The 24735-nt window shown below is 40.7% G+C and overlaps 1 protein-coding gene across 6 annotated transcripts in view; it reads right to left on the reverse strand.

The window, feature by feature from the left end:
• Positions 1-2404: 2404 nt before the first annotated feature.
• LOC116640812 (aromatase) overlaps positions 2405-24735 on the reverse strand; it is a 129440-nt gene continuing 107109 nt past the window's right edge. For all 6 annotated transcript variants that reach the window (XM_032418070.1, XM_032418071.1, XM_032418073.1 and 3 more), the window contains 7 exons: positions 21133-21287; positions 15303-15479; positions 12779-12893; positions 8756-8870; positions 8157-8319; positions 5042-5283; positions 2405-3839 (listed from right to left, as the gene is read on the reverse strand). In XM_032418070.1, coding sequence (XP_032273961.1) covers positions 3591-3839; positions 5042-5283; positions 8157-8319; positions 8756-8870; positions 12779-12893; positions 15303-15479; positions 21133-21287 — 1216 coding nt within the window. In that variant the 3' untranslated portion in view covers positions 2405-3590. The remainder of the gene's footprint in view (positions 3840-5041; positions 5284-8156; positions 8320-8755; positions 8871-12778; positions 12894-15302; positions 15480-21132; positions 21288-24735) is intronic.

A 24735-nucleotide genomic window follows, 5' to 3' on the forward strand; every position in this document is an offset into this window, starting at 1 on the left:
TTAAGCACAGTAAGAGATTAACAACAATAGCTAGTAATAAAATAGAACAATTGTAACAATAGACTGTAATAAGTTATGTGAAAGTGGTCTCACTCTTTCTCGGAAGATCTTATTGTACTGTACTAATCCTTCTTCTTGTGATGATGTGAGATGATAAAATGACTACGTGGTGAGCAGAAGTGAGGTGAGTGGTGAGCAGAAGTGAGGTGAGTGATGCAGGCACTGTGACATAGTGTTAGGCTACTGCTGACCTTCTGATAGTACGTCCGAAGGATCATCCTCTCCCTGACCATGGGTCACTGAAACTGCACAGAGTGAAACCGTGGATAAAGGGGGACTACTGTAAATTAAAATACTGAAGTTTGTGAAACATTTGCATTTGGTTATAATTAGAGTGGATTCAAGGTTATTCTTACAATAATTTTTATAATTATATTCTTATAACGATTCCCATTTGTTTTATGCTTTAAAATGCTTTCTTGATAGAAGAGGAAGGGCAGAGTATACCTAATGGGCTGGGCTTGGTGACCAGGTTGACTTGTGTGAATGCATTATGTTTGTTTGGTTGACTTGGTGGAAACAAGGTATGGCCATTGGCTTCCTAGATATAGGCCAACATCTGCAAAAAGCTGCAGAAAAGTAATCAGAGAGTTCACTAGGGCAGGCCCTATCTGTTGAGCCCTGGAGAGTTCAGCCTTTGACTTTGGTTTTTGTGAGCTAAGTCCAACTAAAGTACCACAAATTCCATGTCACTCATTACTTTGACAGAATTTAATTTAGCAAATCCTTCTTCAAGTATGGGTGAGAGATTCAGTCACAGAGCCCAGCTGATACAGGAGATTGAGGAGGGTCCAGCTAGTAGTATTCTTTCTAGTGGGGCAATGCCACACACTTACGGGAATATTAGCATCATGAGTGACTAAAGGTGCTATTTAGAAATAAAAGTGACAACTTCCAACTGACATTTCTCAATATGTGGGACATTCTGCATAGGAGTATTTTCTAGTTGGAAGAAGAAAGAGTGGGATGTCAAAGAAGGCAGTTGGGGGGTGTCCAGTAGTCCTAAAGATAGGAGGGCACAATTGTCCTCACGATTTCACAATAATAGAGCCCTTATAATGCATGCATTTCACTGACAATTTCTTTGAAAACTGGTGAAAACCGAATCCACAGCACATTCAAGATGACAAGTACATAACAATGAGGCAAAATTCTGAAAACAGGATTTTCAAATATATGTTGATCGGCCTAATGAAAAGTCAGTGATATTCCAAATTCCTGAGGCAAAGCCTGTACAAATGTATGGGGTTTGTCAGTACAGACCAAGCAAGGTGAAAAAGTTGAATGACTACCCAGATAATTTGATTCCGGGAGTTTGCTTGGATCATTCAAACCAGTACTTCCCCTCTTCCTATCCTTCCCTGCCCCCCACCCCCATCCCTAGCTTTTCCCCAGCATATTTTTATATCTACAATGTCTCTATATAACTATATAAACCTTCCATTTCACTTTGACTGTGTAGACATAGGCCTCAGCTACATATGTACATACAAAATACAGTAGAAGTTCCAAGGGAACTGGATGGGCGAAGTATACTGATCTGAAACTGTTTTCCTCTAATGTGCAGCTCCAGCAAGAGGCAAAGTAAAGTGTGTGAATTAACTTGGATACATTACATCTAAAATCCCGGCCTTTCTTTCCAGGGTCTGAATTATTTGGATGATTGTCCAGACCTGACTATGGATATATATCCAGGTACATAGGCATATTTCTGTGTATGTATAGGCCATATAACTGATCTATATAGTGCCAAGTTCAAATATTTCCTTCTTTACTAATACTTATCCTTGAATTCTTAGAATACCTGCCTCCCCTTTACTTGGATTCTGGGACGAGTTAGATTATCTATGAGCAAGAGTGTCGGTTCAGAGCTATCCTTCCTCCAGAGTAAATATAGGGAGTCAGAATGGGGGATTGGGATGGATTACAAAAGAAAGAAAAGAGCTCCTGCTCTCAAGGTGCTTACACTCTCATTTTATACTCAGCTGTTGTCCTATTACCAAACAGTAGGATGAAAAGAATATTCAAATGTTGAGATGGCAGTTGACTCAATGGCAAACATTTACTTACTTGTAAATGAGTTTTTCAATTTCTAAATGGCATTCAGTAGATACAATCATATTGGCTATATAACACAAGTGGAGTGGTGTTTGGAAAATTAACTCATCTACTTGATTCTTTTTTTAAACTTTTTATTATTTATTTATTTATTTTAGAGAGAGAGCACACAAGAGCGGGGCGGGGCGCACAGAGGGAGAGGGAGAGAGAGAATCTTAAGCAGGCTCTACACCCAGCATGACGGAGCCCAACATGGGGCTCGATCTCACGACCCTGAGATCCTGACCTGAGCCGAAACTGAGAGTCAGACGCTTAACTGACTGGGTCACCCAGGCATCCCATACTTGATTCTCTTTAAAGAGCTAATTTACAAGGTGTGCATTTTATCCATGGCTATGTATAATGATTCAATAAACTCAACAGCTGTTAAATCTCTAAGGTAACTATTAAATCCGAGGTAGGATAAAAGATGATTGCAGAGCCTCTACCCTGACCATGTTCTCTACTGATCTGTTGCTGTTGACTTCGGGATCACGGAAAGAAAGAGGGGGGAAACTGTTGAGAAAGAAGATGGAATGGGTTTGAACCCGCTGGGTTGTGGAATTAGATGTAAATGTAGAGGAGTTGTCCTCCCTCAAACCATTGGGGCCATTGTAAGAGTTAATAGATGTCATTATTTAAAGTTATCTCTTGGTTAGCACTAGTGGAGCTAAGCAATGATGCGAACATGAAGAAAAGAATTTTTATTTGAATTTGAAATGCATTGTGTGATTTTTTTTTCCTACAGCAGATGTGTGGTCCTGATAATATTTTACTCAGGCTATTACTAAGTTACTTTATGTTACCCGAATCTATATCTATCGTAGTGGAGGTGAGTGGCTGAGGCATAAATTGAGAGACTGGGAAAGGATAGTCCCCTATTTAACTTTTGCCACAGGCAAGTCACCTGTGGGTAATCAAGAGTTAATTGAATAATTCATAGGAAAAGTCAAATGTTGAATTTGTAAGCAGTTCTCCAAAGAATATGAATGTTGGGGAGCCTACCCACTGAAAACTAAATCAAAACACTTTTATTCACATTAGCAGGTATGTTTGGCCCTAAGTACCCAAGCATCAGGCTGACCTTTCCAATGGACTTGAGTGCTTCTGCCCCAGACATTAAAATGCTCTTGGGGCAGGGCAGTGGAGATTTTGTGGGAAGGGGGACCTAAGTTTTGCTGGTGGCCTATCTTTTCCAAAGCATGTTTTGTGGGATTGACCATTTCCCCTGCAAACTCTTGGCCTCTATTTTCTCTGGAAGTCTGGTTTGGACAAGAACAGATGACCCACATCTCCTGACTTGCTGACAGTCCATACGAGGCGTGCCTATAAAATGGCACAGGCCACCGAATGTTCACCATGATGGTGAACGGGTGATTTCTATGTGAACTCCTGATGAGAAATGCTCCAGAGTAGGTACTGATCAGCCTTCTTTAGTGTTCGAGGCACTTTTCTGAATTTCTTGGGATAAAAACCATTTCCAGCGGGTTGCTTGTCTCCTCTGGGTGTAAGGACAAGCCATATTTTTTCCGCAAACTTTCAACACACTCTCCTTGCAATGTCTGCACGTGGAATCGTCTCAGTAGTGTAACCAGGACGACTTTCATCATCACCATGGCGATGTACTTTCCTGCACAGCTGCGGGGCCCAAAACCGAAAGGCTGAAAATACCTGTAAGGAACCTATGAAAATGATCAGACAGTTAGCCAGAGTCATGCAGTCTCTGATTCACCCTGAAACCACTGATGGGTCAGAACGCTGTGACAGGGTCCAAACCATACTGTCCCCTCACTGAGATGAGTGACTGTAACTTCTTTATCCAATGTGATTCACCCCCTGTGATATATGCCCAGTTTGGACAGTCCCCACTTTTGCTTTTCACATAAATTTGCTGGGGTAAAGCAACACACATCATCTTATTACAGCCAGTGTTAGCATACTCAACTAGGTCTGTGGGATGGGCCACAGCTTTACTACTCTTCTGCATGTCACCAAGGCAAAGATTGTTTCTGTGCAAAGATGTTGACTCCTGGCCTATTAGCACCAAGCATCCAAATATTTTTAGTTCTGCAAAAAATTAATGGGGACCACATCTGTCTGTCTTGTTACCATCTGTGCTTACATAGTACCTGGCACATAGTAGATGTTCAATAAGTTTTTGTTGACCAGTTGTCAATATAGCACGGGTTGCTCACATAGAAACGGAATGAATTAGAGAGCTGGATTAATTAAGATCATGTTTCTACATTAGATGCAGATGGAAAAATAGAACAGTGAGGGAAATATCTGGAAAATTTTGGTTAATTAACATCATTGCCTAAAATTTGACATAACTGAAGCAGAATCTACAGTATATTTCAATGATAGAAAAAGCTGAAGCTCTTCTGATTACTGAATTCTATTTAGAATGGGAACTAGTGTTCATGGGGCCATTTGGTGAACCAAAGGCAGACTGCGAAAACTAAATCTTTTGGTCTTGTTTGATTTCCATCTGAAGCACAATTGGATTTTCCTTTGCTTAGATGGTGCTAGAGCTGAGTCTATGTGATTACAAAGTGACAAGTTGAAATGGAAAAGTAGGTTGGTTGGGTTAAACAACATTTGCCTCATGGTAGCCAAATTAAGGGCCTGGACTTTTCATATTTTGACCCATTGTGTGGGCACCATGTGGATAATTCTCAGAGCTGGAGACCCAGCATCCTTGGCTTGAGGATGAATATGGTAGTCATGTTCTGAGCCAGAGGAAACATGTTCTTCTGGGGAGGCCATAGAGGGGAAGAAGTAAATAGAATGAAATGTACATGGTGCAAACACAGAACCGGAGAGGGTTTAACAGTTGACATTTTTAAGAGTGGTGTGCTTGGTTTTAAGGAAGGGCTCTTACATTCTTTGCAAAGTTTTCAAGAGTAAATTCATTGGGCTTGGGGAAAAACTCTAGTCTATGCATTCTTCCAATATTTAGGATAATGTTAGTCCCCTTTTTCACTGGGTAGCCATCGATGACATCATCCTGTAAGGCTTTGCGCATGACCAAGTTCACAACAGGCTGGTACCGCATGCTCTCGTAGATAAAGTTTTCCACCACTTTTAATTTTTGCATATCATCAATTCTTACATCTCTTTCACCTGCGGGAACAGATAAACAGGACAAGGAGGTAATGATAGTTTCAGTATGTGATGGGCATTAAAACTCCCATAGTTTCCATAGAACAGTCTGCTCCTGGCTGAAAAAAAAAATTTTTTTTCTAGAATTCTAATGCAAACCAGTAACCTGGGCCAAATATGTCATTTGGTTCACAGCGTGTTTTGTAAAAATTCAGATTTGAAGCCAATTACTATAAAACCTAGGAGATTTCATGGAAAAGCCTGGATCTCTAGAAAAGTCAGAAAACCTGGTGATATTGGACCCACATCCCTATATGGCAATGATGGGCTGAACTTGAGTGGCTGATGAGCCCTTTAGAGGGACATCCACCTGCAGTTATATCTAGACCTACACAGTCTGCTTCAAACATTTATCTGTCTGGCCTCTGAGGTCTTTGAGTTTTGTCTCCTCCTCTAAATTCTAGGGGACATTCACTCCTCTAGTCAAAGTGAAATGGTGAATTAAATCCCTTTCAATGAAATATTCTCCTCTGGTTGCCTGTGCAGTCATCTGCCTGGAACGCATCACTGAGAGTCCCTCCTTCCATCTCATCAAGAACAACCTATTGCGGTAGAGTGGCAAGAACCTCTATCCCTACCACAGCAAAATAGGTGCCTCAGCTAAACTCTGGGTGTCCTGGGGATTGACAGATACTCCCACTGTTTCAGGTTGGCCTGACACTGGTCAGAGAGGCTTGGATTACTCCCAGAATTGGCCAAGTTTCAGAGCAGCCTTGAATGGGTTACCACTTTTGCAGAATCAAAATCAGTCCAGGGTCCTGAGGCAGCCCTGTCTCCTATACAACTACACCATTCAGAGAGGATCTCATTTGGTCGGAGAACTCTAACAGCCCTGCCCCTTGCATACTGCTCTCTGTACACTCAAGGTCTAAGGGGGTACATTTATCTGGGGTGAGGGGGTAGAAGGGAAGACGACAGAGAAGGTAACCAGAGGCATTCCCTAGGAAGTAATTAATGTGTGTGTGTATCTAGAGGGAGCACGAACACACGTACAAATGGTTCAGCTGTTTTCCATCTTTGCAGAGGTTTATTGAAGTATCAGGGGGATGTCATGGGGCACAAACACTTTTCACCTCTCAAGGAAATTGTATTAAAGGCTCATGGTTTCAAGAGCATTTTCTCATTGTTGCCTGAACTCCCTCATTCTATGACTCTTCACTCCACTGGGTTTGCTTGTTAAGTTCTCTTTGTCCTGCCACTCTGTGAGCCCCATAAGTATAGGAATAGCTCTGGCTTAGTCACTGATGTGTCCCTGCACCTAACCCAGAACCCATAACCTGACGGGGGCACATGAGAAACCATTCTGGAATTTGGGGCTTGGATGTTATTCTGGCTTCCTGCTATCTATCTTCCCAGGCAATTTCCCATTTACAGCAACACATCTGTAGACCCTTTCTCTCACGTATTTAACTCTTCTGTGAAATTTCCCCTTACTATCAGCTATTTCAAGTAGCACTCAAATGGCTTTTTTTTTTTTTTTTAAGATTTTATTTATTTATTTGAGGGAAAGACACAGAGAGAGAGGGAACACAAGCAGGGGGAGTGGGAGAGGGAGAAGCAGGCTTCCCGTGGAGCGGGGAGCCCAATGCGCAGCTCTATCCCAGGACCCTGGGATCATGACCTGAGCCAAAGGCAGATGCTTAACGACTGAGCCGCCCAGGCACCCCTCAGATGGCTTTAAAAAATGGTGCCACTCTACAACCAAATAAGTCATTTCACAGGGATTTTGTATAAGGTCAAGCGAGAAAAGTCTATGTCATTACTGATATCTCCTCACATGTCAGAAATGTGTTCCTAAAAAGACTATCCACGTAGGGGCGCCTGGGTGGCTCAGTCAGTTAAGCTTCTGACCCTTGATTTCCGCTCAGGTTGTGATCTCAGGGCTGTGAGATCAAGCCCTGCCTCAGGCTCCACGCTGTCTCTCTCCCTCTCCCTCTGCCCCTCCCCAACAACCCCACCCACCCCATGTGCATGATACCTGCACGCACTCTCTCTTGCCTTCTCTCTCTCTTAAAAAAAAAAGATTATCCATGTGAAGGACATTTCAAATAAGGAATTCTGTTTTTTCCCCCCAGAATGCAATTGTGATTTCTTCCGAATGTGACAGTGTTTGTATGGAAGGAGGTGGCAGCGTCAGGAGCAGTGGGCGGAATGATGCTCAGGGAAAGGCAGAGCAGGGAAAACGTAGTGTTGGGAAGAGCTGAGCAGGGACCTGGTGGAGGAGGAGAGGGCAGGGGGAAGAAGGGTCTGGCATCACTGGATTTGGGGGAGAGGGAAACTGATCACTCTCCTGCCTTTGCTGTCATCCTCCCCTTGTCCTTCTGCCAATGACTGGAAGTTCACTTGTGGACAGACAGCTTGAAACCCAGAAACACTGCTGGAGATGATAGCCAGTTCCCTGGGTGGACCCACAAAAGCATTTGGCCCCGGTAAGGTAGGCAGAACATTTACGTGCACATTAAGAAAGACCTTGAAGAATACACAGCAAAGTATTAACAGTGGTTCCCCCTGGGGAATGCAAATGAGGCTGGTGAGGAGAGTGGAAGGGGTAGGGAATGTCACTTTCTGCTTTATACATCTCTGTGTTATTTAATTTTGTTTCAATGAGCATGCATTGTTTTTATAATGAAAAAAAAAAAAAAAACCACAGTAAGAATGGAACTAACTTTGCAACCTATCTGGCATAACCAAGTGTGGCAAAATGACTACCTTTATTGTTCTCTGGGTGGATTATAATAAAGATTTTGTTTGAAATCAGATTCTTAGGACATAAAAAGCTGACGTTCAGAAGGAATTGTTATCTAAAGCTCTATTATTATTTGATCAGTTCTTACCAATAACAGTCTGGATCTCCTTCATTATTGCCTCTTCAACCTTAGGGTGCTTTGCAATGAGAAATAGCATAAAGAACACAGAGACAGACATGGTGTCTGGTGCTGCAATCAGCATTTCCAGTATGCACTGGTTCACATTCTCTCTTGTCAGGTCACCACGTTTCTGAACAATTGGAAGAAGGGAGAAAAATTGGAAAAGTGAATCAAAGCTTCCAAAAAGAAGGGAAAGGGACAGTCGGGGTCAAAAACATCAATGAAATGAAGTCATAAATATTAAATCTCTGTAATTGACTATGGACATTTTTCATAGTAGTCTTCAGCTGAAAGCAGAAAAATTTAACCAATTATCTACGTATTTACTGTCTCTGAGCTCTCTCATTTTCATATTTTGTATTGTCCAGACACAGTAGTTTCAGTCTTAAAGGTTAGTTTTGCCAGAATGTCTAATGAGTGGGCTCTTTGGGTTGTCATTATAGAAGTACTAGAGCAGATACTTAAAAGCAGAAGTATGAAACAATTACAAGAGGGGGTCTTTACATAACCTACACACAGTCAAATACATATACTGTATGGGAATTATGGTTAATCCAGGTCAGTACCTCAGCAAAAATCAACTCGGTGGCAAAATCCATATAGTCTTCCAGTTTCTCTGCTGTGGAAATTCTGTGTCTTTTTTCTTCTATCAGAATTTCCATGGCATCTTTCAAATCCTTGCTAAAAAAAAAAGTGAAAATATAATCTATCGGTAGTCAGTTAAGACATCTAGAATTCACTTGCCATTTGTTTAAATAAAATTATCTGCTTTAATTGAAGCCATTAGCACTCACGAATAACTGAATTTAAACTTAATTCTTCATAAAGATCCTTAAATTACATATTCATTATACTTCATGTTAAGGAACCAAATTTAGCTAAGGTTTCTAGGTACTGGCAGCAAAATGAAGGCTGTAACCTCTAGTTAAAGGTTAAAAGCTGGTACCAAAATGGTAAATCCAGCCGTGTTTTCTGATTTTTGATGTGTCCAGTACAGTGTCTAAATTGAAAAACAAAACCAAAAGCCAGTGAAGGTCTTCAGTGGGGGCAGGCACTCTCCAATTTGCCCCCGGCACCTTCACTTCCGGTGGACTTGTAACCACCCAGCCCATTTCTCTTTGCCCAGCTCTGGAAACAATTGAGTTTGAGATTTCCTACTCTAGAAAGTGAACACAAGGGATCAAGTATTATTCTTGATATTTATTCTTGTACCTCGCAGTTTCTGCCACATAGTAAACATGAAGTAGATACATACTGACTGACTAGCCGCATGAGTATGTATAGCATATGCATTTTGACAGTGTAGTAGAGGGAAGAGCACCTTGGAAAGAGAGAGTCAGGTTCTAGTTCAGATCGTTCTCTTTCTATGTAACCTACTTTACATCTCTTACATCTCTTTTTAAGGGAAGGGCTCAGACTCAGTGAATAATAAGTTCATCTTAAGATCTAGATTCTGCTATTCTTGCCTTTGTCTTAAAGGGTATGCCTCCATGTGTAAGTGTATTGTCCCCTAACCTCAGGGAATGGTATTCTGCATTACATTAAATGTACAATAAATCTTTCTTTGAAATTTTTGTTGACATGGTCACCTGTACGCCCTGTTGATGATGTTGACATGAATGGCCTCTGTGTTTACTCCAGTGCAGTAAGAAAAGTAAGGGAAGATTCTTTAAGATTCCTCCCACTTTTTAAAGTTTCTTTTGGGCATCTCAAGGAAGGTGTTTATTTTTTTTTAAAGATTTTATTTATTCATTTCTCGGGGTGGGGGGAAAGAGAACAAGCAGGGGGAACGGCAGGCAGAGGGAGATGCAGGGTCCCCACTGAGCAAGGAGCCTGAGGCAGGACTCGATCCCAGGACCCTGGGATCATGACCTGAGCCGAAGGCAGACGTTTAACTGACTGAGCCACCCAGGCGTCCCTCAGGGAAGGTGTTTAAACATTTGAAGAGGTATTCTTCAGGCTAGTATAGTAATTGTGTCACTCAAAATGAGGGTGCCATCTATTGTGTATCTCTGTAAGTGTGAATATAGATACATACATACCGCCAGGAATACACCAAGGATACATTCACATTCATTCATTCATCTACCAGTCCATTTATTCAGCAAATATTTGTTGAAACTCTTACATAGAAGGGACGGATATTCACTCAGTTGGTGGGCTGTGAATGCTTGTAGCATTCCTACCTGAGCAATGGCCCCTAAATGGTCTAGGAGTTGTTGAAATGCCCTAAGACTATAAATTCATGGAGAATTCCTTGATGGAACTACAGCCACTTCTGAACATCTACTTCCTCCCTGGGCCAGAATTGGGGGTCTGTGAATGCCCATTGGGATCCTACTTATTCAGGTTAATGTATGCATCTGAATTTATATGCCCTTAAAAACTGGGAGAATTGAGTTCAGTGACAGTCTTCAGGGAATAGGAAATCTGACTTACAAACATGTATTATAAGAATATATCTGTGAGTCTGTGTTTTGGAACTCTGAGCGTATTTTTCACGCAAACAAGGGTGGCTAGGTTATCAGTCCAGGCCACAAACACCTATTTAAGGTATTCTGTGGCTAAAAAGCCTTAAACTTGCCAGAATAAAAAGTAGAAAACAATATTGCTGTAATATTGGGAATCAAGACAGGCAGAAGTATAAAATCGAATAAATAGGGGTGGGAGTACATGTCCCAGAATCCTTTCCATCAGTATATTTCTAAAAAGTATTGGCATGACAGAGAAAGACAACTAGTATATGATCTCATTTATATGTGGAATCTTAAAACAAAACAAAACAAAAAAAACTCTAGCTCATAGATACAGAGAACAGATTGGTGGCTGCCAGAGGTGGGGGTGGGGGTAAGGCTGGGCAAAATGCCTGAAGGGAGTCAAAAGGTACAAACTTCTAGTTATAAAATAAATAAATCATGGAGACATGATGCACAACATGGTGACTGTAGTTAATACTGTATTGCAGATTTGAAAGTTGCCAAGAGAATAGATCTTAAAAGTTTTCACCACAAGAAAAAAGTTTTGTAACTAGATATAATGGTGATCATTTCACAATATATACAAATACTGAGTCATGATGTTGTTTGTATACCTGAAAGTAATATAATGTTTTATGTCAATTATACCTCATTTAAAAAAAAAAAGACATTGACATTATTGCAATGGACATGGATGGGAGAGGAGATTAAAAGATTTCTCGAAGTCTTTACTGCTCTAGGATATAGGAGATATAGATTAATGTACTGACCACTGGCAAATATTATATACAGAGGGAGAGTTGCGGAGCTAATTTCTATAGAAACCTAAGAGAAACCATTATACAGTTTCATGCAATAAGTTTCAGTGGGCTTGCTGGCCAAAACCAAAGCCATACTAATGACCAGGAACTATAAAATGAGACTCTTCAGACCACTGCCAGATTTGAACATAGGGAAGAGATGAATCCTTCATCTCATTGATTCAAGTCACAATAAGGTCTGGTGGAAACTAAATGAAATGTATAAAGACCCAGGTGTCCAAATCACCTACCTAATACTCACCAACCACATGAGAATATATAAAGCAACATCAAGTTGGCTTCCTTCCTGGAGACTAACGTTACTAAATTTCAAAATACACAAACAGGATAAAGTTGGGTCTTTGCACAAGTTGGGAACTTTTAGAGATGGAGAATTTAAGATCATCAGGGACATCCGGGAGAAGATATGAACAGAGGGAAGGAGAAAACTAACATCTTTAGCGCCTTCCATGTGCCATCCTCTGTCTTAATTGCCCTGTGTATAGGATCTCATTAATCTATATCTCTATTCTGGAAGGTAGGTTATATTTTACTTTAAATAACTTCCCAAAGCCATTTAGTTACTAAGCAGTAGAGACAGGATATAAACCAGGTCTGTCTGTCTCTAAATCCTGTAGGCTTTTCACTAGTGGTTAGAGGGGGCAGTGTTTAGTGGCTGGCTACTTAAACTCTAGAAACCTATTTTTTAGTCTATAGGCCATTGGGCATTTGTCCAATTTTTGTCTAGACCCGTCTATAACCAAAGCAAAGTCATTAATGACGGTTTCAGGATTCCCCAAAGACTATTATCTATGACTAAAAAAAAGGAAATCACACATTTTATTGAAGTCCATTATATTCATTGTGAAAAAATTCTTTTGAGACTACTGTTAATTCCTACAAGTTGAATTATGTTAAGTTCATTCAGAAGCAACATGACTATAAAATGATTTTGTGTTTCCATTTTCCAGATATGAAAAGAGAATCTTTACAGATAATAATGATAGGTTCAGCCAACCCTTCTCTTCAACTCAAACTACACTGCGGTGTCCTAATTCCAGACATGGGGCTCGCAGACCACCCACTTGGCCCCCTTGTTGAAAAGCTGCCTGGGCCCAACGCTTCCCTTACTCTTGGGTCTGGCCACCGCATGCAGCCAAATTGCTTACAGTGTTTCATCAGCAACTTAATCCACAGCTCCCCTGTGGGTTCTGAAGAGCAGAAAGCTAGCCGAAGAGGCCAGCAATAGCAAAGACACAACCCAAAGTCAATCCAATCTCACTGATAAGTTTTCCAAACTTGTGTTACTTACACAGACTTTTCATACTTTTTGTATAGCCAAGAAATCTTAAAGAAGATGTCCGGTTTGAGAAGGAGAGCTTGCCATGCATCAAAATAACCCTGGATTTTAACCACGATGGCACTTTCTGGAAAAACAAACAAACAAAAAAGCAGAGTAGTTGAGCAAAAATGTAAGCCCGAGAAGGGTATTCTGAGAAGAGAAGATCCCCTGTATAGAGTCTCTTACCAGCCTGGGCTTCAATGGGTGTTTCAGCCATATGAGTGCCACTAGACAAATCAACATTAATTTATTCTGCTTGACATCTAAATCAACCAAGTTAACCAGAGATTTGCCACTTTTCAAGTTTGTGTTAGAGACAAAGCCTAGAATCTCACATGCTCCTCTTGGACTGAGTGTCCAACTCCTTCCTGTTTTTTTGGACGATGGGAAATAAGAGGGACACCAGGAATTATGGCTGTTATTGGCCTCAATTCTGGCACCTGCGAGGGCAAAAAGCCATGCCACTTTTCTGGTTACATTTTGGTCCAGAGTATAGAATTCATCTTAGTATCCCTAATGTCTTGTCCTGAGCCTCATGCATTGCCAGCTCCTAATGAACGTCCTTAAATTGCATGTTTAGGGAAACAAAACCCCTGCTTTTTTCAAACTGTACAAAAAGGAAGGGAACAGACATTTCTTTTCAACTGCTAAATACCAGTCACCATGCAAAACGCTTTACAGAAGAGACCTCATTTAATCCTTACAGTCTTGCTAGGGGAGTGATATAGTGTCATCACTTTTTCAAATGAAGAAACTGCGGTTCATAGAAAGGGAAGCTTGGGAAGCTTGCCTAACACCATGCAGCCAGTGTGGCAGGCAGGCCCTCAGGCTGGAGCCCAGCCGTATCTGACCTCAGAGCAATGTTCTTTCTCCTTGTTGCACTGGTTCCCTTAGGCAAATTGAGAGTTTAACCAGGACAGGGTGTGGAGAAGAGGAATCAAGGTACTCTGCATGGGTTATGCAGGTTCTTAGCATCACAGCCTGCATCCCTAAATTAACAGAGAGATTTACAATTCTGTTTACTTAATCCTTCCTAAGAGGCCAGCCGGGGACCATGAAGCAGGGACTAATAAAATACAGACTTGCCTGACCTTTGGAGAGCTGCATGTAGGACAGGCCAGCTGGGATTAGAGTTTCTGTCTGAAGGGGATGAGGCAAGGGGTGTGATTAAAAATACTCAGAGTTGAATGGGGCTCCCATTCAAATGGCAGTCAGATGAGGTTTCTGTGACTCTTGTAGGAAATAAGTAAAGAGCCGGACACATGAGGTAAGCAGAGCTAGAGAGGAGAAAAGGAGGGCTCATAGCTTGTCTGTTCTTCCAAATGTGGCCAATGAGGCAACAGGTGTTATAGCTCAGCTCCTTTGGGCCAGTGTTAAAATGAGGTGCTGTTCCCTCCCTCAAACCCGGATGTGGCTCCTGGTCTCATTTCATTTCGGCTGATGTGCAGGTGTCCTCCCTGTGCAGGCCTTTCCTGACAACCCTCTCTGGGATAGCCACCCACTCCCCCTCCTTCTTCACTTCCTATCCCCTTGCCCTGCTTCGTTTATTCTTCAGGGCACTTAGTATTGCCTGATGTGTTATTAGATATTTACTTGTTTGCTGTTTATATTGCCACTGGGATGTGACCTCCTTGAAGGCAAGGACTTTATCTGTCTTGTTCACTGCTCAATCCCCAGAACCTAGAACAGTGCCTAGCATAAAATAGGCAATTAGCAAATATTTTTTGAATGAATGCATGAGTCAATGAACATGCTAGAATTCCGGGAAAATTACATTAAGCTGGATAATAGCAGCATGGAATTAACCCAACTGATTGTTTATTTTTTGATGGTGATAGAATTGCATGTATATGTTTTAATATTTGTTTCTGTAGTATAGTGACAGGAGTAGCTTTTTGAGTGGGACATTCTTGCCAGAGTTGTTATAATGCTAAGTGACAAACTATACATAAAGCAACTTTTTTATAGTAGATTCTAAATTAATGGTAGCTATTTTCATCATTTCCAGCAGCACCAGCACCAGCACCATTATCATTGTATAGACAGAGTCCAAGTTTTCATGCTTAGTAGCTTTGAGGGAGGAGGGTACATGTATATTTATGTACATATGTATGTATGTATATCTGTGTGTGTGCGTGTGTGTGTGTGTGTATGTGCCCACAAGAATGGTTGGAATTGGTTAAATTTATCAGTTTGATTGATAGTAGGGTGTATTCATGGCCAAATGAACTGATCACATTTGTCAAGTTTTGACTGTGGGTAGAATCATATTTCCCAGAGCAATGAGGAGAGATACAAAAGAGGAGATGGCCCCTACTTACAGAAACTTCTGTCTTATAAATGAACAAGGCAGACACACTAGAAAAAAAATCATAAGAATACTTAGAGATGTTTGAACAAGAGCAATGTACAAAAACAGCATTATCTTTCCTTGAGTCTCTTATCCCCTTCATCCCCTTGTTCAATAAAGGGCAGAATGTCAATTCTCAAGTACCGTCCAAGGGGATCCCCAGGAAGAGAATGTTAGAGGTGTCCAGCATGATGCGCCGCATGAGGGTCAACACGTCGATGTAACCCAATTCGTTGCTGACCTCCTCCAACCTGTCCAGATGTGTGATGATGGATCCAACACAAATTGTCACCATGCGCACAAGGCCGGGGCCAGACAAAGCTGAGGGTAACACATCAGAGAGTGAGTCACATGAACTCAGGGGCACACACAATCAGGTTATTTTGGCCTTTTCTGTTTGGAGTTTAACTATACATGATTTTTTATTCAGTAACTTGGCAGAAATTTTCATGTTCTTTTTTATACTTTTCTGCACTCTCCTAATTTTCTACAAACATGCATCACCTTTATGGGTAAAAGTGAATGAATGAATGAATAAAAATCTTATTTTAAACAAAATATTCAAAATTAAACTCTTCTTCATGTTACGGAAAATCATTTGTGAGACTGCAAATGAAACATTTAGTACTTGCGGTCATGAATCACACATCAGTGGTTTTCCATATTTACTGTATATATATTTCTCTAAAGAAGGTTTGGATTTGGCCAGGGAGATACTTATGTTTCAACAGGTGGCAGGGTATTGCTATCGAACTACTCAAACTGGACCTTAACTATTTGATCTAAAGTGCTTCCTGTTTAATTGTGATTTATGTGGTTCAAAATGCTAGTCTTACAAATTATCAAAAGGGTTCTTGATTTTGGTTTCTCCTCAAACTACTTCTAGATTTGTTTTACTCAACCAAGGTCATGACAATTAAGCAATTTTTTTGTTTGCATACTAGTCTTCCCCACTGGTTGGGAATTCTTGAAGGGCAGTGACAACCTCCTATTAGCACTGTCCTTCAAGTCCACAGTACATGGTGGCCTTCAAATCATATTTGTCAAATAGAGGAATGAACAAATGAAAGGATGGGTGAATAAATGAGTAAAGACAGGTAGAGTGAATTGGCTCTGCTCTAGATCATCTGGGCAGCTAGTGGTTCGTGGTGGTAGGTGATCTATCTAGAGAGTTTAACTTTTAAAGCCCTACTTTCTCTCTTTGTTCTATTTTTTTTTTAAGCTTTCTTTAAGAGTTATCTCTCCTATTTATGTATTTTATTATTCAGACTTACTGTTAAAGTCAGTTCTTGAAATGCAATGAAAAATCTTGGGGAAATTTGTAGCCATAATTCTTTCTTAAAAAAAAAAAACAAATATCAGTTGCACAACAGAAGCCCCTGAAGGCAGACTTTGCAAATAAGAAAGGAAGCCTGGTGAGCAGTTCTAGATTCTTAAGATTTCTACTTATATGTAAAAAGGAAGGTTGCGTTGGTAGCATACTTTCTGACTGTAGGAAATACCTGGCCGATATGAAAGGCCAGGCTGTTGTTTCCTGGGGGGACTATCACATTCACAGGTGGGACGCATGATTCCTTAATGACTCAGCACTTTGTGTGGAAGGGTTGGCTTCGAATATCACTGGTGGTTTCCTCCCAGACCGATGTATGACTTGCCTCTATCGTCCTAGAGCTGGAAGCCACGTTTCAAATGTATAAGCAAAATGTAATATCATTGCTTATAGGCAGTGGCATGATGTGGATATAATTTTAATTTTTAAAATGTGTGAAGAAGTACTGAATCTTATCCAGGTTTAAAAAAGTGAGCAAGTAATCAGCATAATTCCTTCACTATGGACAACTCTCTTGGCAGTTTCAGGAAACAGAGGCTATTTCTTGACCCTCCACCTTCATCTCTCCAGGATGGGCCATTTGCCTAGGCTGCACTTCACTATTTCTCCATAGATACACCCAGGCAATCAATGCCTTCATTAATGTTACTACTTTAGATACCAAAACATACCCCCAAATTTCTACTATATCAGGAAAACTAATGAGAAACATAACTCTAAAAGGAAATTCAAGAAATGCTTGGGGGGCGCCTAGATGGCTCAATCAGTTAAGCGTCTGCCTTCAGCTCAGGTCATGATCTCAGGGTCCTGGGATCGAGTTCCACATCGGGCTCCCTGTTCAGCGGGGAGTCTGCTTCTCCCTCTGCCTCCACCTCTCACTCATGTTCTCTCTCTCTCAAATAAATAAAATCTTAAAAAAAAGAGAAATGCTTGTAACTCATTGATTACTAAAAATGTCAGAGACAACAGGGAACTTTTAATAAGCAATTAGACTTCTATTATTTTTTTTAGACCTCTATTTTGGCATTTAATCTGAGTAGTTTTGTAATGTTTTTATTAGAAAATCTGATCTTCTATATATATAGGGCTTATCTTTAAAAAAGATTTTTTTTAATTGATTCCAAGTGCCATAGATTCTACTCTTTTTTTTAAAAAAAAAAATTATTTATTTATTTATTTTAGAGAGAGGGAGTGAGGGGTAGCAGAGAGGGACAGAGGGAGAGAGAAAGAGAATCTTAAGCAGACTCCATGCTGAGTGCTGAGCCTGACTCAGGGCTCGATATAATGACCTGAGATCATGACCCTGAGATCACCACCTGAGCCAAAACCAAGAGTCAGACACTTAACTGACTGCACCACCCCCGTGCCCCAGATTCTACTCTTTTAACATCTCTTACACTGATGACTTCCCTTCCATCCACCCTGTATCACTGCAGTAGCTCCTAATTGTTCTCACTGCTCACAGTCGTGCCTTCTGTCAATGAATCATTCATTCTGCTACCAGAGGAATTTTTCTAAAACTCAAATATGTTCATGTCATTCTGCTTAATATCTTGAATGATTTACTGTAGCTTTTGAGATAAACTCAGTTCAGTGCCTTCCCCTTGGCCTCATGCCTACATGTATCCATGCCAGGCATGAGGGCCTACTTACAGTTAGTTCCCTGGACATACAGTGCTGATCTACCCTTCTCTGTCTTGGAGTATCTTGTTCTTTCCTTCTGTGGAATGCATCCTTGTCAAACTTTCTTAATGTAGGTAGCTTTTACCTTCTTTCCAAACTTATTGTAAGCATCCACTCCTCAGAAAGCCTCCCATGACCCCTGAGGATACTTTAGATGGCCCATTTTTTCTGTGCCCTATAACACTCTGCACACACCTCTAGCATAACACATCACCTAGGATGATATTTGGTGATGTATTGATCTGCCACTCTGCCCCTCCCCCTATTATAAATTCCTTGAGGGCAGGGACCATGTCTTGACTATCATTGTATTTTAGGTACCTAGTTCAATGATAAGAACACAGTAGTTTGTTAAACAAATGGATGAGTTTAGAAAATTCTATTAATCTAAAAAATTTAAAAATTCTATTAATTTTTGCATGGCAAGGTAGAGGATGTTGGTATGTGAGAGTTAACTGCTCCTAAATACTAGTTCACATGTTCCTAATGTGCCTGGGCCAAACCGCAAAGTAAAAAAAAACTTACATTTCAAATCTTGTCATTTGCAACAACATGGATGAACCTAGAGGGTATTATGCTAAGTGAAATAAGTCATACAGAAAAAGACAAATACCACATGACTTCACTTATATGTGGAATCTAAAGAACAAAACAAATGAACAAACAAATGAAAAGGAATAGACTCAAATGCAAAGAACAAACTGGTGGTTGCTAGAAGGGAAAGGGTGGGGGGATGGGTGAAATAGGTGAAGGTGATTAAGAGGTACAAACTTCCAGTTATAAAATAAATAAGTCATGGGGATATAATGTACAGCATAGGAAATATATTCAATAATATTGTCACATTTTTGTATTGTGACAGATGGTGACTACACTTATTGTGGGGAGCATTTCATAACATGTATAATTGTTGAATCACTAAGTTGTACACCTAAAACTAATATAATACTGTATGTCAACTATACTTCAACAAAAACAAACAAAAAACCACATTTCTGTAGGATCTTACAGCATTATTTCATTTATTCTTCATAATAACCCTAGAATTAATGTTCTATTGTCTTTATCACCTTTTGTGGAGAAGGAAACTGAAGCTCAGAGAGGAGTGACTTGTCCAAGGTCATATAGCTAGTAAAGTGGCAGAACTAGGACTTGAAGCCAAAACCTATAATCCTGAGGTCTATACTCTTTTCATTAAACCAGTCTGCAGTTTTCTAAGGCATGAGAGAGGATTGATCTGCCCCAACACGAGTGGTAGGCAGAATAATAGCCCCCTAAACCTGTCCAGGTCCTAGTCCCTGGAACCTATTAATATGTTACTTTACATGGAAAAAAGGACTTGACACATATGATTCAAGTTAAGGACCTTGAGATGGGGAGATTACTGTGGATTATCTGGGTGGCCCCAACCTAATTACATGAGTCCTCAAAAACAAAGAACCTTTCCCAGTTGACGTCAGAGTCAGAAATTGATGTGACGACAGAAGGATAGTCTGAGAGACGTGATAGAAAAAGGACTTGACCCACTGTTGCTAGCTTTGAAGGCAGAGGAAGGGGCTATAGGCCAAGGGATGCAGGTGGCCTCTGAGGCTGGAAAAGACAAAGAAACTGATTCTCCTCTGGAGCCTCCAGAAACACAGCCCAGCCAACACCTTGATGTTAGCCCACTGAGACCCACATCAAATTTTTGACCTACAGAACTATAAGATAATCGATGTATTGTTTTAAGTCACTAAGTTTGTGGCAATTTGTTACAGCAGCAATAGGAGTCAAATACAGTGGAGTCTACAATAGAGTTGTATGAATCTTGGTAATGGGCAACTCTGTAGAGAGAATCAGTGCTCAGCTGGGACAGACATAGCTTCTCAGTAGCCACATGGGAGGCATCCAGGTTCACTACAGAGGCTGGCTTAGAGGGAAGAATATTGCACTGTCAGACCTAAGATCCATCTAGCCCCAGATTCTATCACTGACAGTGTTTCCAGGACATGATTATCTTCTTTGATGTTGATGTCAAAGACTGGTCATGTATATTCCCCAACTACTTCATTTCCAACAAAATACAGTAAAGGGGGAAATCACTAGTCAAGGAGCCTTGGGATCAGATCTTTGCTCATTATTATTTGTTATGTTGTCTGAGCAAAAATCACAACCTCTCTAGGACTGCATTTCCCCAACTATAAAATTCAGAGACTGGATGAGATGATATATATAGTCCTTCCTAGTTCTAAAATCTCTAATTTTATTTGCAAATTGCTTTCTGTTAAAACATCTGTGATGTCAGTAAATGATTCAGTAAACACATTGTTTGGCTATGTTTGAATCAAACATGTGACTGACACACTAAATTCTTAATTGAAATGATCCTAAGTACAGAGCTCTATCTCTTCTTCACGTCCATGGAATTGCTTTGTGCATCAACAGGAAGAACAGAGTTTGTGGTGATTAAAAATGTAGGCACTGATGAGAGACAATGGACTCTGAAAAACAAACTGAGGGTTCTAGAGGGGAGGGGGTTGGGAGGATGGGTTAGCCTGGTGATGGGTATTGAGGAGGGCACGTTCTGCATGGAGCACTGGGTGTTATGCACAAACAATGAATCATGGAACACTATATCTAAAACTAATGATGTAATGTATGGGGATTAACATAACAATAAAAAAATTAAAAAAAAAATGTAGGCACTGGCGTTGTCTTCTGGGCCACCATTTACTAATTTGGGGACCTTGGGTAAGTTACTTAACCTATTTACTTAAGCTTCAGTTTTCTTATGTGTAAAATATAAGTGACAAGAATATTTACCACATGGGGTTGCTGTGGGATTAAAATATCAAGTACTTAGAACAGTGCCTACCATATCTTATTATTTCAAAATAAGTGAAGCAGCAGAATTTAAATTCCAGAAAAGGTGGAGGGCGCATTTATTGACAAAAGAACAGAATGTCACCAGCACCTGATTACCTTTTGTAAAGAAAGGTCGAATGGCTTTCCAGAGGGTTGGATTATTGTTAAATATGATGCCGTTTTCATGCATGCCGATGCACTGCAGTCCAAGTTTGCTGCCAAATCGGGAGCTATAGTGACTGTGCTTCATTATGTGGAACATACTTGAGGACCTGCAGAGATAGCAAACTTTGATGTTAATTTTTAAGGATCAGGAGAACTCATGGTGATGATTTTGACTACCAGGTGGCTCTCTTAGCAAATGCATGTTGATCTAAATGCAAGGCATTTGAGGGGTGCCAGTCGGTTAAGCATCCAACTCTTGGTTTTGGCTCAGGTCATGATCTTGAGGTCCTGAGATTAAGCCCCATAGTGGGCTCCATGCTCAGTGGGGAGTCTGCTGGAGATTCTCTCTCCCTCTCCCTCTGCCCCTCCCCCCACTCACACTCTCTCTCCCTCTCTCTAAAAATAAATAAATAAATCTTTTAAAAAAATGAATGCAAGGTATTCTAGTATTTATATTGAGTAAGTGTTTGTTAGCATAAGAACATCCCTCTCCAGTTGAAATATTCCTACCTACTGACTCCCTGCTTGAGCATCACAAAAGATAGAACACACACACACACACACACACACACACACACACCATTCCTTATTTCCCTTTTTTTTTTTTTCTAACTCCATGTCACCAAAATACTACCCACTACTAGGACCAGAGCTGCAAGGCTTTGAGGAGCTGAGCCCTCCACACCACCAGAGGGTCCCGAAAGCCTCCAGCCCCACTCCAGACGGTGCCACCCCCTGCTGGAGTGAGTCTCAGAATCCTGAGTTCCTGGAATTGCCGAAGTCTTCTTCCATTTAGAACCAACAGTTCTGCCTCAGACCACCTATCCTCAGAATCTCTCATCAGGCGTGGCCCCTCCAGTGGGTATCATTCTGGGCTTGAAGGACATCTCCTGGGCACTACTGGCTCTGGCCTTAGCTGGCTGGGCTGGGCCTGGAAGGCTCTCTGTGGTGGTGACAGCAGCTATCTTGAGACTCTGCATTCCATCCTGACTCATCAGGGTCTCCAGGGTCACAGAGTTCTCTCAGGATATAGTAAGCATACGCAGATTTACTTCTCTCCATATATATTTTTAGCAACTTCAAAAAATTTCCACTCAAGTATATCCAAATGGATCACCATTTTTCTTGGAGATAGAAAAAGGGAGCAGGGTTCGGGAATTAAAAAGAGGGGCAGAGTGGTTAGCAGAGGAGGCGTAGAGGTTTTCGGCATGCAACCATGGGAGTGTGAAGAAAGGGGAGACAGGGTAAACTGTCAGGAGTCTGACTTTTGGCTATGTTAACAGTGCCAGAGCCAGGCTGTGTATAAATGTTGCCTACCTATGTATGCTCTGAGGGGATTGTAGGCAGACCTCAAGTGACATAACCCTTGACCTTGGGGCTGAGAACTAAACTACTCAGGTCTGCCAGGTAAGTTAAAATAGATCCCCCAAAGCTTTTTTTCACCTGAGGATTATAAATTACTCCATGTCTCTGAGATCAGAGTGGAGTTCAGAGGCAGAGATCATAAAATTAGAAAGGAACTAAATATTTGAGCAGAGGAATAGGAAGAAAATAGGCACATTATTGCAAGAAAGCAAAATATATTTATAAACATCTCTCTGATACTGCAAAGGAGGGAGAACCTGGGCATTTTTCTGGTGTGGGAGGGGTAGAGGGAAAAAAAAAAGTAACAGAATGGTGCCTTAAATGTGCAAATTCAAAATACATAAAATATCCGTGTTACATTTTAGATACTGTTGTTATTTTTTTTTATTTTGGTGAACTTAATATTTATACAAGTTTTCACATGTTCATTTTGACTTTGGTTCTTCCTCTCCACTTCTCCACTGAAATTTTGTTTCTTGGCTGCAAATTCTCCTACTATAGGGCGTTTCTGAACACATAACCCTTAGAGATAGGGAGTGGCCATTATATAGAATGGCCACTCACATATATAGGTATATGCACCTGGTTCTTACACTGGGCTGGAGGGGCCATCTTACCACTTGCTCTTCCCTCTTAAAGTTGATACTTGGTTCCTAAAAGGATGACTTTGCCTTAATGAGATTGTTCAGTTAACAACCGAGTTAACAACCAAGCCAATCTTGGCTGCAAATTCTCCTACTATGGGGCGTTTCTGAACACATAACCCTTAGAGATGGGGAGTGGCCATTATATAGAATGGCCACTCACATATATAGGTATATGCACCTGGTTCTTACATTGGGCTGGAGGGGCCATCTTACCACTTGCTCTTCCCTCTTAAAGTTGATACTTGGTTCCTAAAAGGATGACGTTGCCTTAATGAGGTTGTTCAGTTAATGCCTGTGAAAACACATTCCCAAAGAAGATATTGGGCCAAAGGAGCTGTGCTCTGGCTGAGTAGATTAGGCTGCGGGCTAAGTATTAGCCAAACCCTCACATTTATGATGGTTCCATAGTCCCATTTAAATTTTAAAAGAAAGATCCTGAAATAATGGCAGTGTCAAGAAATGAAAGCAGTATTATTATATGAATAAATTATGTACTAGATAATTTCTTTCAGGAAAAAAATATCTTATTTTCAAATCGAAACACTCTCTATTAAGTCAGATATTCTCTTGAATTGATTCCAGATGATGTTCATCAAATGATCGCTGAGTTTTGGACAAGTTTTTTTCTCTTCCTAGCAACAAAAATAAAACAAAAATCCAGATGCTTCTGTTTGTATTCCAGAGAATTAATTTGACTGACAGATGAAATTTTGCCCTGTATAGAAAAATCATGCTATGAGAGGACTGAAAAGCTTATTAATAGATTTCAGGACTTTAGCTTCTCTTACCTTCCCCTACCTTAGTCTATAATGACAGCAGAAAGTAAATAATTTGTACATTCTTTATTCACAAATTCATATCTAAAAATTTTAAGTGCTCAGAGGTAAAACAGAACACTATTTTTTTCTGTTCTGACCCCTAGAGCTTTTATATACTGCATTTAACCACATTAGCCTGTCCATTTAATTTGAAGAATTACTAATCAATTTTAAAAAGAGAACAAGAGACCCCAGACTTTAACCCAACTAAATGTGTATTAGTTAATAAAGAGCTAACTTCAAACATAAATGTGTTCTTTAGGGGGCGCCAACATCTCAGTGATTTTTGAGTCGGAGGCTCGGACTTGGCAACAGACAAAGACGGAAGTGATACACCTTGCAGGAGAAGAGTGACCAGCTGCAGGTGAGCAATTTAAAACCAAGTCTTTGATCAAAAAGAGGCTGGCTTTATCTAACCAGAGTAAATCGAGAAAGTGAAGAAAAGAAAGTTGGTGAAGAACTAGGGACTCCAGCCCAGAGCTCTCAGGGCATTCAGCAAAACAGTAGAGACCTTGCTCCAGCCTTGGGGGCCAGCCTGTAATACCAGTTAAGGGAGATGTTATACTGACTGGGAGAGTAAAGATTTCTTACCACTCAAGAGAGACCAAGGGAGTCCCCAAGCTCAGAAAAGATAGTGGGTAGTGTAAATTGTATGGTAACTGGGGCCATTCTTTTTCCTCCTTCCTTCCTTCCTTCCTTCCTTCCTTCCTTCCTTCCTTCCTTCC

Source organism: Phoca vitulina, unplaced genomic scaffold (genome assembly GCF_004348235.1).
Source record: "Phoca vitulina isolate PV1807 unplaced genomic scaffold, GSC_HSeal_1.0 scaffold20, whole genome shotgun sequence".
NCBI classification, from domain to species: Eukaryota; Metazoa; Chordata; class Mammalia; order Carnivora; family Phocidae; genus Phoca; species Phoca vitulina.